We start from the raw sequence: 15,000 nt of genomic DNA, 5'->3' as shown, positions 1-15,000 counted from the left end.
CGGCCGGCGCCTCGGCCGAGTCCGTGCTGTAGCTGCGGTCGCGGCCCGACGCCGTCGAGTCGCTGGAGCGGTGGCGCTTCTGAGGGGGGGGGGGAGCAGGCCGTGAGGGGCGGGAGTGTGTGTGTTGGTGTGTGTGTGTGTGTGCGGGGGGACGGCGCAGGCCTAACCTTGACCTGGGGAGGCAGCGTGGTCTGCTCCTCCTGCAGCTGCTTGCGGAGGACGGGGTCGAACAGGAGGGGCGTGGCGCAGTAGTGCACCAGCCTGGACGACTGCTTCAGGGTGTCCAGGTCGCCCGCCTGGGGGACACACGGGGGGGGGGGGGGGGGGGGGGGGAGCGTCACTCACCCGAAGAGAGAACCGACGGGGGGGGGGGTCGTCCTTTATTGAGCCGACGCGCCCCGTCGAGCGGCGCCATCTGACTTGACGGAACGTTACCGGCGCGTCGGCTCCTGTTCACGTATCTCTGGCGCCTCTGCTAAATGTCCCTCGCTATCTACGGAGCTGTCGACGGGGGGACTCTGCGACAGCGAGGGGGGGGGGGGAGAGAACGGAGAGTGGGAGCGCACACTGACTCATCCGTCAAGGGAACCGGCCCGGCACACCACAGACATAACAGGGGACATTTGCCTTGGGGGGGGGGGGGGGGGGGGCAGTGGGGCGGGCAGGCGAGGCTGAGGGGAGGCAGGGCTAAGAGGGGGGAGGTCGGACAGGCAGCCAAGAGGACAGCCGTCTGGCTGAGCGGTAATGGGTGAGCTCGCCGTGGTGACGGGTGACACGCGGCGGGGAAGGGAGGGAGAGCGAGAGTGTGAGAGAGGGAGAGAGAGAGAGGGGGGAAGAGAAATCAGAGAGACAGAGCGAGAGAGACAAAAGCGAGAGAGAAGGGGCGAGGGCACGCGCGTGGAACCCAGGCTGGTGCCGTCAGCTGCCAGCTCATTAGGTTCAGAGAGAGGGTTTGGAGTGTGAGGGAGACGGCTGCAGCGCGGTGTCGCAAGGCCGCACCCAGACAGGCGACGCTGAGCTACACAGACCATAACGGGAGTTACCATGATCTGCCCCTGTATACGGGGCCCATGACTGGTCGGTCTCTCTCTCTCCCCCCTGCTGCACCAGATGTTCTCATAATTTATGTAGGTCTTGCATATGGATAAACAAAAATCCATATTGGTAACCAGAAGGTGTTTTTTTTCCCTTTCTTTTTCTTCTCTCTCTCTTCCACGGAAATAAACGCGTTCAAATTCAAAACAAATGCGGGTTTTTTTCCGGTCCATTTCGCCAATAGTCAAAAGTGAAAAGACCTAGGCCCGAGGAAAGAGCGTCTCTGTTGGAGTTGCCGGCGTAGCTCGTCATTTCAGGCTGGCCCCCAAACGCTCTCTCCACCTCAGAGCTCTCCAAGTGTTTTTGTCCTTTCCAAACCTCTGTTAATGAGTCGGAATGTTCATTTGACTTCACCGCTGGCCCCACGAGCGGAGACGTGGCACGGGGTGAACAAACGTCAATCAAGGCGGTGTGTGTATGCAACGCTTTTCTTCTCGTGGCTGCCAAATGGATCTGTTGGCTGTGCAGGCAAGCATCGGCATCAGCGGGTTCCCCCACATTGACGAATGGGTTTGAGGCGCGATTTGGATGCGAGTCATTCTTGCGCGCTATGGCTATGCCTCTTTTCGCGTGCTGGGGCGTGTGCGTGTGTGTGTGTGTGTGCGTGCGTGTGTGTGTGTGTATCCATGGGTGTTTAATGGGTAAACTGGCCGGGGGTACTTACCGAAATGGGCATGTTGGACTGCGCTGACCTCTGTTGCCAAGTCACAAACAGGTTCTCAATCTTCATCTGTTTCTCCATTTCTGTCAGCGGGGGGGGGAGATGAAGCCACACAAACACAGGAACGTCACACGGGCGAGCGTGGCCCAGGGCCACCGTCTCCATCTCCCCATCCCTCAGTGCCGCCTGTCAGGCCTTGAGCCATGCGCCTCTCCCCTGCCTGTCCCAAGGTCTAACTAGCCCCTGGCTCCTCAATCAATAACACCCAGGAAGGGTTGTCTCTGTGTCTTGCCTGTCTGGACATGCAGCTCAGTGGGCTGTCACCGTGTCGAATGCTAACAGCAGCTACGCCTAAAAGCAAGTCCCTCTAGCTTACTGTAGACTCACGGTGTTCAGGACACAATAGGAAGTCTAGCTACTTTCAATGAGGCTACAAAGGTAACAAATGAGGCTAGGGTTAACGTGAGGGCATCGTAGTTGCCGGAAAATGCCGGGTCACTTCCTGTCAATTTGATTGACAGGACGTCGGACCAATTGCAGACGTGCAAATCGGAAGAAAAAAAAACACAGCCACCGCTAAACATAGGTGCGGGAGATTTCGTGTGCGCCCCGGGGGGGGGCGACACGACAGACGCGCGGGGGGGGGTCGGCTCAACTCTGACCTCTCCTCTCGGCTGCCTTGACCTCCAGGAGCTGGACGCCGTGCCGGGCGACCAGGTCCGCCACGTCCTGGGCGGCGGCCAGGGGCCGGCACGCTCCCACGTCCCTCAGGGCCTCGTCGAACGGGACCAGCTCCGGGGGGAAGTGCAGGGGGGCCAGGATGCGGGCGGAGGAGGAGCCCAGGCGGCCCTGCTCCTTGCTGGGGACGGGGGGCTGGGGGCTCTTCAGCAGGGCGTCGGGCTCCGTGGTGGCGTTCAGGAAAGGGTTGGGCTCCTGCGGGGAGGAAGAGGCAGCGTGAGGGAGGGAGGAAGAGGCAGCGTGAGGGAGGGAGGGAGGAAGAGGCAGCGTGAGGGAGGGAGGAAGAGGCAGCGTGAGGGAGGGAGGGAGGGAGGGAGGAAGAGGCAGCGTGAGGGAGGGAGGGAGGAAGAGGCAGCGTGAGGGAGGGAGGAAGAGGCAGCGTGAGGGAGGGAGGAAGAGGCAGCGTGAGGGAGGGAGGGAGAGGCAGCGTGAGGGAGGGAGGAAGAGGCAGCGTGAGGGAGGGAGGAAGAGGCAGCGTGAGGGAGGGAGGGAGAGGCAGCGTGAGGGAGGGAGGGAGAGGCAGCGTGAGGGAGGGAGGGAGAGGCAGCGTGAGGGAGGGAGAGGCAGCGTGAGGGAGGGAGAACCAGGCGCTCTGCGGATTTGGTAACGTTATTAGACGAGTAAATTCAGCCCAAGAATTCGGGGAAACTTTTATTATTAAATGTGCCTGGAACAAATCAAAAGCTATAGGGTCTCAAGCGTTTAAATATATATATTTTTTTAATTAATTTTAATATTGGACGATCTACAATTAAATTCAATAACCCTCTCAAACACCATATTTCTTGCCGTAATAAATGTTTGGGACACCAGAGTGGCAGGTAGATTGAATGCGCGGAATAGAACCAGGAGCATCAAATCCGCCAAACCAACGAAGCGGCGGTCTAAAACCCCCGTGGTAGGATCCATTTTGGAGGTCACACAAAGCAGGACTTAGTTTGCAGAGAACATTCCTCAATGCGGCAAAATTCAATATGGAGATAAGCCTGGCTCCCTGAACAGCAGATGAAGCTACCCTCTCTGGCACTGTGGCACTAATACGTCCTTGTCCCCCCGGGGGAGGGGGGGGGGGGGAGGCGGGGCAAGTGTGCTTGGCAGAGCAGCTTATTGGCTGCTGGGCAGCACCGTGGGGGGGGTGGGGGCACTGGGGCAAGAGGGCCCAGATGCCCCAGTGTGGCAGGGCTCCGTGTGTCCTGGGGGGCACCGTTCCTCATCAGCACGATGACAGATGACGCGCGGCGCGGGCAAATTTTCCGCCGCTCTGCCTCGGCCTTCTGTCCGCGCTCGTTAGCCGTTGCGTGATTAAGACTGGGGGAGGGGGGGGGGGGCGAGCGGCAAAGGGAAAAGTTTCGGTCGGATCTTTCTTTGCACTTGTCTTGCCGTTTGGTTCGGCCGCGGTTACGACGCAGGAGGGCGAAGACGTTTCGCGTGGGATTTGTAGATGAGAAATTGGATTTCAGCGTCAGCGGTTGCGGGCCGAGGAAACACAACACGGTGCAGCCGAGCAGCTGTGCCGTCGGGGGCCTATTGAATTTGTTCCACAGCTGTCTGTTGTCATTCGAACCTACGGTATAGATCTGCTTTTGATTCCAAGTTTTTTTCCAAACAAAGATCATTAACAGAATCAGAAAGGGATTGTTGATGAAGGCTTCAAACAAACCAGGCATTTTTGGACCGAAGCAACTTTGCTTTGAAAACACCAACTGGCTTCGCAATTCTCCTTGTGGCATCTTCAAAAGGGGGGGAAAGGAGTAAATATTAATGGGCAGAATAAGAAAAATACTTTTAAAAAGCCTCCTAGTCCACCATCCCCCTCTTGCATTCAGGCACTTTCTGCACTGACATGATAGGGGTTTTCTGGGTTTGACCTGGGGCTATTGAAATGAACAACAGCAGGCAGGCAGTCAAAGGCCCTCCCAGTGATCCTTCCTCTCCAACCGTGTGTCGGGGGAGGGGCGAGAGAGGAAAAAAACGATAGTATGGAGAGAAGTAAAACGAGGAAGGAGAGAGACGGGCCCGGGCTGAAGCAGAGGGAACTGACCGAACAGGTGAGGGGGAGGGGGGGGGGCTCGAGGGATGATCAGAGGTGAGGGGAGAAACGAGGTCGCGGGCGACGCGCGCCCTCTCAAAAACCCACCAAAACGCCGGCTATTGACTCCCACCAGAGTCTCGGAATACATCGACACCCTCACGACTCGCACGACACCGAGCAGGGAAAGGGGGGGGGGGTCCAATCACGACGGGCGTTTGTGCCGACGGGGTCGCTGTTGTTCCCGGCCCTCCGCTGTGCCGGGGTCAGCCCGGAGACGCTTCCCCCCCTCAGACGGAGATGTAAATAGCGGGGCCGACAGCAGGTACACACCCACCGCTGTGTGCCGCGGAGGAGGTGGAGGGGCGGCACTCTGCGGAGGGGGTTTGGTGATAAACGGGGTATCGCAAAGAGAGGTGACAAATGGGGGGGGGGGGGGGGGAATCGTGCTCGCGCTGTTGGGAGTGACGGAGGCCGGTGGTGGGAGGACAAGCAGGTCAAGTACCTGCTAGCGTGGACTGAACCCCCCCCCCCCCCCTCCTCCTCCTACCCCCCCCTCCCCTCAGGCAGGGACAGCTGTGCCTGGACACGGGCCCTCCAGGTCTGGCTCGCCTCGTCAAATCCTGCCCGGGCCAGATGCCGCCCTGACAGGCCTGACTTCACCTGAGCCATCGGTGTCAAACGACCGAAACACAACACTCCCCCCCCCCCCTCTCTCTCCACATCCCCCTCCACCCCCCCCCCCCCCCCCCCTCCCTCCCTTTCGAACCATCTGTGAGCTGAGCGGGGACGAATGCGAACCCCGGAGGCGCGCTGCGGCGCGAAGAACGCTGCGAACGCCACCGTACTGGCGTGCGTGTGTGTTAGAGAGCGTATGTCAGTGTGAGGTGCGGCAGTGAGAGGGGGGGGGGGGGGGAAGGGGGTACACCGCAGGGAGAGAGAGGGGGGGGGGGACGCAGGCAGGGGGGGAGGGCCTCACCTGCTTGGGATCGTCGTGCGCCGGCGGGTCGGAGAAGCAGCAGTGGTGAAAGAGGCCCATCTTCTGGTTGAGCAGGCAGTGCACCACGTGCGCCCGGGCGTTCTGCCACTGCACCAGGCGCGCCAGGCCCCGGTTCAGGCACGCCCCCAGGTCCACCGACCAGTTATAGGTGTGCAGAGTCACCTGCCAGGGCAGACCGAAGCCGAGGGGAAACGACCGTTATAGCACTCAAGACCGCACGCAAGCCCCCGTTCATCATTTCCTGTGATTAGTAGAGTTCATGAGAGGGCAAGGTGTTTATGTGTTTATGTCTCAGTTGCTCAAATCTTAAATCCTCCCCGCAGCAGTTTTAGCATCGACAGAGATCTAGCAATGAATATCAAACAGATGTTTCAAAGGATCTGTTGTCTCAGACCTAAACCTCGTCTCCCTTGTGTGTTGTTACTCAAAACATCTCCCATCTCCGGTTCTCAGCGCCTTTCACGCTCTTGGCAAACGCAGAGACACCTCTACCAGCTTCCCCCCCCCCCAAAAACCCCCCCCACACAAATACATTTCCACGTCGTCTCGGGAGTTCAGGTGTTTTTGTCAGTAGTTCACAGTCAATAAGAGAAAATCCTGTTTGGAGCTGCACATCACACAGCCCCCCCCCCCCCGCCGCTTCATGCTTTATCCCCCTCTCCTCCCTCCCCCCCCCCCCCCCAACACACACCTCCCTCAAAACCTCCCCCCCTCACCGTCTTGTCCAGGATGTGGATGAGAAGGAACCTCTGGCGGGGGGCCGTCCCTCGGCAGGCCGGCCCGGGGCCCAGCCACTCGCTCTGCTCCAGGGCCTCGAAGCGCTGGAAACCTTTGTGGGCTGGACAGACAGACGAGGAGAGGGTTGAGAGGAGTCCGGCTGAGCTTTCGGCAGAGGACACACCGCAACGGACGCCAAGAGGGACAGGCGTGCTAAGATAAGCGCCGGCCCCCGCACGCCGACAATCAGGTTAACGCGAGAGGGTGCGCGGAAGGGGGTGGGTCGGGCTTAATAGCTTTCAAAAGGTCCCTTTTATGTCTTATTTACCATAAAGTACATGATTAAATGGACAGCGCCCTACGGTTGGGGCGAAGTGGCTCGGAGAATGAAGCTATTAAGATAAAAATCATAAATGGTTCTCATTAAGTACATAGAGAGGAAAGGCTCAGCAGGGCTTTCTAAGCCCTGGGGCTGGCTCCGTACAATTATTCAAAGATCTTCTGAGGAGCTTGCGAGGGGGGCTAGCCTCTTTGCTTTTAGAGCGAGGAGAAAGGGGGGGGAAGAAATAAGAAAAGAAAAGCATTTCCTTTACTCAGAACAGTCTCGGCTCGACTGGGGAAAATTGCAGAGCGAAAATTGCAGTCGTTCACTAGGGTCGAGAAATAGGATATGTGGGGAAGTAAAATTGAAACCTAATGTCAGAAGGCGTGTTATTATGAAGTTACTTGAGGAAGTCTGTTTACAATCATTAGTAAGAGTTTAATCATTTTCCAGTGGATAGATTGTCGGGGATTTTGTGTATTAGGACGAACTTCAGGGCCGAGAGCCCAGACGGAGGGCACAGATTGGAATCTACATTTCGGAAAAACTGCCACCATAAGCGTTTCAGGTTTAACAGGTGACAGCCTTCTCGAAACCCAACCACCGTTCCATTAACTACAGTGGAGGACACATGAAGTGAAACAGCGATAGCATACAAATTGTAGAAAACAGCATTACAAAAAAAAATCACAAAAAAATCAAATGAAATGTAAAAAGCAGACCAACGAGAGCCGGAAACCAAAAATCCCATCACCAAATGCTCTGGTCTGGCCGGCTGGAACGGGGAAGGAAACTTACGTGTGAACCTACTAAGCACAGCGATGTTTTCCTCATCTGAACTGTCTTCTGTGGGCAAACAGAGATGAGCACACACACAGCAAGGCAGGGCACCGACAGTGACACGGCAGCTAACAGACAAACTCGGCTAGCGGCTACAGAGCGATGCTTGCAAAGGAAACAGAACACTTTGGGGGGGGGGGGTTATAATGAACAAGACGACAACAAAACACTCAAGCGCAGTTGGCAGGAAGAGCACGACACATTAAGCTCGGAAAACAAACAGTGGAGCGGCCCTTCACCCGTCTGCTGTCGTCATTTACAGAGGTGTAGCGATTAGCATGCCGTCAGTACAGCAAAGCCGAGGGAAGGAAAGGTTAGGACTAACTGCAGTGCCAGTTAGTCCTAAGTGGTATTTGGTTATGCGCAAAGGAATTAGGTTCCATGGGCACACTCCAATGATTTCAAAAGAAAGATCCACAAATCAACGTCGGCTGAATCCCAATATCTTCCCACTGTGGGCCTACATGTAGTCAAGAGGGGGTTGGATCAGGACATTTGTTTACACCGGTATCTCTTTTGGAAAATGTCCCAGTGATGTCAGTTAAATGCACAAAAGGACGATCGCAAAAAGAGAAGTGGCACCCGGGGCGATGTGGCGTACCTTGTTCGGTGCTGCAGTGCCATTGGTGGAAGTTCCGTCCAATGAGGATGAAGCTTCGCGAGGAGGCGGGCGGCTGGCTGAGGTGTTGGATGTGAGGCGAGGGGACGAACACGTCTCCCTGGGGGAAGCTGGGGGAAGGACCAAAGAGAGGCGCATCGGGGGTCAGATGGGTGAGGGGTTAGGGAGTCGGGCTATTGATCAGAAGGTTGCCGGTTCGATTCCCGGCCGTGCAAAATGACGTTGTGTCCTTGGGCAAGACACTTCACCCTACTTGCCTCGGGGGGAATGTCCCTGCACTTACTGTAAGTCGCTCTGGATAAGAGCGTCTGCTAAATGACTAAATGTAAAATGCATCGGGCGCCGTCATTATGCGGCTGTAGAGCCAGACCGACACAATGACAGAGGCGCTCGTTGCGTGAGCGAAACGCAAACATTTTGGGGGGAAATCTTGAAAAGAAGGAAAAGTGGATAAACACGATATTTCCAGCCGGGGGGGAAGCGACGACTCACCTCGTCTTCTCAAACACCTTCACCGTGGTGTCATTGGCCAGGGAAGTGACCAAATTGACAATCTCCGTCAGGATGGAAGGCAGCAGGAATTGGGAGGCAATTTCGGCGGTGCACTGCTGAATGGAGGGGCATCCTGTTTACGAGTGCCCCCGGTGAAAGGAGAAAGAGCGCGAGAGGGAGAAAGAGAGAGATGGCGAAAATGAGAGATAACCTTGAAAACGGAAAACCCTTCCACGAGGAGGAGGCACACTCTTTTCTATTAGGCCTCCTCTCCAAACTGGCAGAGATGAGGAGAAGGGGGCAGGGGAGGGGCGGGGCGGGGAGGAGGAGAAGGGAGGAGAAGGGAGGAGAGGAGAGCAGAGGATAGGAGAGGCCAGGGGAGGGGAGGAGGAGGAGGAGGAGAGGAGAAGGGAGAAAAGGTCAGGGGAGGGGAGGAGGAGAGCGAGAAAGGGGGAGGAGCGCTCACCAAGTCTGGTCATGAAGGCGATCCAGGGCTGACAGGTGACCTGGTACAGGGGGTTCAGAGTCCCAAGGTCCCCTTCCTCCAGCTGAGATACATGTCTCCTGCGCCAAACACACACACACACACCCACACACACACACACACAAATCAAACCACCGCTAACCCATGCCTGTGATATTGCTCGGTGCAGTCTCCCCTCCATCGGCCCCTTTCAAGCCCCAGTTTCCCCCCTCCTGGCCCCTGTCTGACCTCTGGGCCTGCTCCAGCTCCACGGCCACGGCCCTCTCCTGGCTCCACTGCTGCTTCACGCTCTCCGTCTTGTGCCTCCTGCGCGCCGCCCGCCCCTCCTCTCCTCGCTCCTGGACAATGTCGTCCGTGGTTTTGGGGCTCCCGAGTTCGGAAGGTTCCGGCTTGCTCTGCGGGGGGGGGGGGGGGGTCACCAATAAATGAGCAAATGGATGGGCCCCCTCGAACTCAAACCCGCACCTTGGTAGTCGTGGCGACATTAGGGCTTGAGATGGCGTGTTCAGACAGCATTACCTTACTGTGGGTCTTTATTGTTATTTATGATGTTTTTGTTTATTGACAACTTTTCGTAGTTCTTTTGGGGGTGGAAAACTGACCAGTATTTCCCAGAAGCTGCGGCGTGTGGTCTTGCCGGTGGGCGTGGTGGACTCGGGGGTGCTGGGTCCCGTGGTGGGGGCGGTGTTCACCGGTACGGGGGCCAGGGTGATGGGGGCCGGACTGTTCCGGACGCTCCGCGAGCCGCTGCGTCGCCTGGGACTGTCCTTCGCCTCGGGCGGAGGGGCGGGGACGCCTGCGGAGAGGTGGGCGGGGCAAGCCTGTCAAAACCCGCCCCCACGATTACGAACGACCCTCCCCCCACCCTCCCCCCGAGGTACGACGACCGTGACCGACGCCAGAGGCTGCCTCACCGTTGGTCTCCTCTTTGGGGACGCCCGACGTGGCGCAGAACACCTCCAGGCACAGGGGGTGGGGCAGGACCCTCGTCTCCATGACGACGTCACAGAGGGCGTGGCGCAGCGCCCCGCGCAGCTTGTCCGTCAGTTGCAGCGGGCTGACGTTGCCCTGCTCCCAGATGTCGAAACGAACGCGCGTCTGCGGCCCTGTGTGGGAGAGAGGAGCGCCGTTGACCGGTGGGCTAGCCGCGGAGAATGTTCCGGACACATCTTGTCCATGTTCCCGCCCGCGCTGCCGGGGGAAACTGGAGCGGGTCTGACACAGGTGCAGCGCTAATTACGATGTAGGCTCCACAACAACCAGCAGACGTGCTGGCTAAATTAATTCCCTCTTCCCAATCAGTGGGGGAGATAAATCATATTTGCCAATTAAAAGCTTTTATGCAAATCCAAAAATAAGAATAGCACAAGAGCGTTTTATTGCTCACAAATAATTTGATGAACTTCTTGGACCCCCCCCCCCCCCCCCCCCCCCAAAAAAAAAGAAAGTTCATTTTGATTTACTGTTCTTACACTCAATGTCACTTTGAGAAACGCAATTCCATATGAAGAGGAAATTAAAACCCTTGCAACACTGCTCCAGCCTTCATTATACAGACAGATTTACAAGTCCAATCCAAGGTGACTTAGCATCTCATTTAGAGTTAGACTGTTACCCATGACTTACTGCACTGTTTATTAATGAATCCATCTTTGAAACTGCACCCGCTAAATATTGCATTTGAAAATAGAAGTGAGGAATGCAGGCAGGATGTGGGCAGGATCCCCCCAGTCATCAAAAAACGCGTCGTCCTAACTCTTCAGCCACAGTGGTGTTTACCTGAGCTCAGGTTGTTGGACTCCACCTTGACAACGGTTGTGAGGGCATCAAACTGGTCGGGTTCGAAGGGGATGGTGGAAACGTCCCCCCGCAGTGCCGTGGTGCAATCCTGGGCGGGCACCTGAAGGGGGCGACCTTGGGAGTCCACAAATGACAGGGCAATGCAGGCGATACCTGGAACAAACCAAAAAAAAAAGATTCAACTCAAGCTGAAGAGTGGAGACTATTTATAAAAGCATAAAAACAACTGTTCTTTTACATGACGTGCCATCGCATAAATCTGGATTAACATAGCATGACCTTAATACGACGACACAGTTGATGTGCGAAAGTCGTCAAACGAGACACCTTGCCTTTTGACGCGGGCAATGGGCCTCCGCGTCATCTGCTAGTCCCATAAAAACCCGCACCGTGCGCGCATTCTTCACCACACATGACACCTGCATTAAATAATATCGCCGCGGATCCACTCGCGCCCGTGTTTGGTTTGATACGGCGGGGGCTATTAGCGCGCACCATTAGCGAGCAGTGGCATGCGTGCGGCGTGATTGATCGCCGGCTCTACCTGGCTACGAGGCAGGGAGACGCAGATGCATTACAGAAATCACCGGTTATAAATCAGCGGCGGGCCGGGGCTCACCGCGATCATGCGGCGCAGGACCTGACGCCGACGCAGTCCACAATGGGCTGGTGTCATCTGCCAACTACCCGGGCCCCACTCATCACGCGTTTTTCTTTTCTCCCGAAGCAAGGTTACTCGTGAGCGAAGAGTCTGAGAGAGTCGATGTGTTTGCCCTTTAGCGGTTAGCTCGGAGCTGGACTCCATTTTCCTCTGGCTGGTTTAGCAGGCTTTATAGGTCTTGGCTGGCTGCGCCGTCACCTGGCAGGCTTTACAAACAGATTTAGCTCAGTGTGCAGGAGTCCAGTACACTTCACTCCATCCGTTCCTCTGCTCTCTCTTCCTCCGCGCTCGGCTGAGCAAGGCTGCGACGCCTGACAGGCCCGGCCATGACGCTTGACCGTGTCAGCTGGGGCAATGAGGCCGCTGATTGCTACAAAAGTGCTCTAATAGCCCAAGCCAGAAAAAAACATGGCGGTTCAGAACTGATGGAACTCAATCTACAAGACAAGGCCGCGGTGTTCCCTTGTGGAGCCGGGCGCCCAGGAAGTCAATTACTTTAAGGTTATCCAAGAATTTCAACTCCTCCAGACAGACAAGACCAGGTTGACATGTTCAAAGTGTCCCGGAGACTGAATAAAGCAAAATTTACATTGACAGGCATGAGGGTATTATAGCTGTCCTCTGAAAAACCCTGATGGCAAAGTCAATTTCCCAAAAGGAACGTATCAAAACGCTTTCGCTACAAAAGAAGGGAGAAATGCCATTCCAAGTTCACGGCTAAATCATACCGGTTAACTGTGAAGCAAGGCAAAAGTCTTTAATGGGCCTCATCAACACCACTGTAAATATCACCGCCTAATGGTCCGTGATTATGTTGGCCGAATGCTATTACTGAAAAAAAAAAAACACATTTACTTATGCTTCATTGTATTTCTCATTGAACAGAACCTCTAGATATTCCGAGGTCAATGTAACTGAGGCGTAAGGCAATCCAGAACTCATTCAAGTTTAACAGCAAGAGCGCGCTGGCCACGACACGGAGAAACACAACCACACCACTCTGCATGCACTGGAAATAACTCATGCCAGGGGGGGGGGGGGTGGGGGGGGGGTCAAAGTGCTCGGGGGGGACGGGACGGGGGAAGCTACGGAAGGTGTTGTTTCTGGGCTTTCCCTATGAGGTCTTGATGGTTTCTGTTAGTGTGACCAGATTTGAGTTTGTGAAAAAGAGGACACTTCGTCGCGTCGGGGGTGGGGGGGGTGGTGGTCGTGTATTGCATGCCGCACTATCTGATCAAAATGACAGTTCTCTCTACAGTCTGAGCTCGCGCAGGACGGTGGAACGTGGAGATACCCTTTAGTTTGCGAAAGACCCAGAGAAACACAAAATCCCGCATTTTTAGGTCTCGAAAAGAGGACGTCCGGGTAAAAGAGAACGTCTGGTCACCCTAGTTTATGTATAACTTAGGATCTCTGTGAACATCAGTTGTGGGTGTAAGATCAAAGTATGTTAAGTATACTTAACATACTTTGAGTTATATAACACATACTATGTGTTATGAAGACTGTCCAACAAGTAACATTGAAATCACATTTCAATCATTTCCCCACTGTCACCAGCCAAAATCCAGAATCCAAGTCTTCATCTGCAGTTCTGCTATATGTGTCATGGTTAGAACAGACCTGGCATTTGGCTGTCCCAGTCCGGCCCGCGTGAGGTAAATCCAAAATTAAGAATAAATAAATGAATGTATTGAGCGGTAGGAAATCTGTAGTCCTGAAAGACTACAGTGACCAGGCGATTTACGCATGCGCGTTTACGCAGCCTCACCGACAGGACACTGAGTAAGCTGTTGGTTAGCCCTCGAACATGCCCGCTCACGGTCAAAAACGAAAGGTTGATACAGAATGTAGAGTTTGGAGAGTTCGCTGTGTTGAAGGCTTTGAATCGGCACTACGGGACTAAACACGCGGACAAATCGTCCTACAAGAACTTGACTGATGCAATGGGTCCGGGCCGCTGATGGTCTGCTGCAGACCCTGATGATCACCTGTCAGCTGTCCTACGCATATCTACCCATAGACATTCAACCAGACTTCAATGCACGTGTTCAAGCCAAGACAGACTGTATTTTTCTCACTGAGTAAGAACATTTTTACTGAACTGGAAAACATCAAAAGCACTTATTCCTTTTGTATAAAGTTAATCAATTGCTGGTCTTTAACATACATCTTAAGTATTTTTGTGAAGGTGTAAAGATATGTAAAAAAAAAAGATTTAATGACACTTTTTACATATTTTCATAGCCTTATAACATGTATTATCAGTAGCAGCTCAAAACCATATAATTTACAGGAAAAAAAACACCCTCGGATTCGGTTGCTGTGGGTGTTGCGCTTGTGGCAAACACAGATTAACGTGGGAAACAGTCTCTTAATGAGCAGGCAGGAAACACCAGGACAAGAGGAACTTGAAGGCTTGCCAAAACACACCTCACTGTCTGCACCTGACATAATTATCGCGCACCAGGCAAGGGATCAAGCGATATCACACGGCTGAAGCGCCTTGTTGTGCAACTCATCCAATTAATGGGAATGAGAACGCCAGAGCTTTTTCCCCTTTACTTGCAATTTAAAAAAAACAAACGACGCAAGAACAGAGTGATCCGTGCCAACCTATGTTTTTAAAAGTGTAACAAGCAGCCAAAGGCCACTCTTGACTCACTCGTGCGTCATGGAGGTACGGCGGTGGGAGCGGAAGAGTCTTCCCGAGGAGTAATTGACTCGAGCTGTCGCCGCTTGTTAGCTAACCAACAACAGTGAGCTCAATGTATGGTCGTGCTATAGACTTTGGGCTTAATCAATCCTGACAGCAAGACGGTGCTTGGAGGGCCTAAGCGAACGCCCACACGGCGACGATAGCATGTGGCCCCAAACCGAACAGCTACATCTTATTCTCCAACTAATGGATGTACGTGATGACAGTACTTCTGGCTAGCCTCAGCTGGCCCGGACACCTATTTGCGAGTAGGACCGTTTGAGAGAAAGTTACTTCAGGGGAAAGAAAAGACGACACTGTTCATCGTTGGAATTCTCTCTCTCTTCTCTCTCTCACACACTCTCTCTCTCTCTCACACACTCTCTCTCTCTCTTTTCTCTCTCTAAGGCCAGAACATGGGAAACAAGCATAGTATTTATTAGCTATGCGAGGCGGTGGATAATTAGCTCAGTGTCGAACGTGGGAGGTTGGAATAGGGAAACGGCCTGTCAGCACAGCCCATAATATCACTGTCTCCAAGTCAGCTAAAAACGGACAGAGAGGAAAAACACAGACAGTGACGATGGGGAGGAGGAGGGGGAAAAACAAGAAAAGAAATAAATGATTTCAAAACGGTAAACAAGGCACAGGTATCTAATTATAGAGGCACACGCTCTGGTGGTGAATTAGATTTAGGGAGGGCTATGTGGACTGCAAAGGGATTAAATCAACCAGTGGGTGAGAACAGAGACAGAGCTGTACTCAGAGAGAGGAGAGAGAGCGTGAGAGAGAAGAGAGAGAGAGTGTGTGTGAGAGAGAAGAGAGAGAGAGAGAGTGTGTGTGA

At 54.4% G+C, this 15,000-nt stretch overlaps 1 protein-coding gene across 1 annotated transcript in view; it reads right to left on the bottom strand.

The window, feature by feature from the left end:
* szt2 (SZT2 subunit of KICSTOR complex) overlaps positions 1-15,000 on the bottom strand; it is a 45,299-nt gene that overhangs the window by 11,338 nt on the left and 18,961 nt on the right. Inside the window, exons 42-56 of the mRNA XM_062452236.1 lie at positions 11,293-11,345; positions 10,777-10,950; positions 9,912-10,103; positions 9,600-9,793; positions 9,226-9,392; positions 8,980-9,077; positions 8,514-8,646; positions 8,004-8,131; positions 7,361-7,408; positions 6,240-6,361; positions 5,503-5,685; positions 2,419-2,689; positions 1,760-1,839; positions 168-296; positions 1-79 (exon numbers count right to left, since the gene is read on the bottom strand). The exon at positions 1-79 is cut by the window's left edge and continues 124 nt beyond it. Of these exons, the coding sequence (XP_062308220.1) occupies positions 1-79; positions 168-296; positions 1,760-1,839; positions 2,419-2,689; positions 5,503-5,685; positions 6,240-6,361; positions 7,361-7,408; positions 8,004-8,131; positions 8,514-8,646; positions 8,980-9,077; positions 9,226-9,392; positions 9,600-9,793; positions 9,912-10,103; positions 10,777-10,950; positions 11,293-11,345 (2,051 nt within the window). The remainder of the gene's footprint in view (positions 80-167; positions 297-1,759; positions 1,840-2,418; positions 2,690-5,502; positions 5,686-6,239; positions 6,362-7,360; positions 7,409-8,003; positions 8,132-8,513; positions 8,647-8,979; positions 9,078-9,225; positions 9,393-9,599; positions 9,794-9,911; positions 10,104-10,776; positions 10,951-11,292; positions 11,346-15,000) is intronic.

This window comes from Osmerus eperlanus, chromosome 26 (assembly GCF_963692335.1).
Source record: "Osmerus eperlanus chromosome 26, fOsmEpe2.1, whole genome shotgun sequence".
Lineage (NCBI taxonomy): Eukaryota > Metazoa > Chordata > Actinopteri > Osmeriformes > Osmeridae > Osmerus > Osmerus eperlanus.
This window is presented reverse-complemented; position numbering and strand designations above follow the sequence as displayed.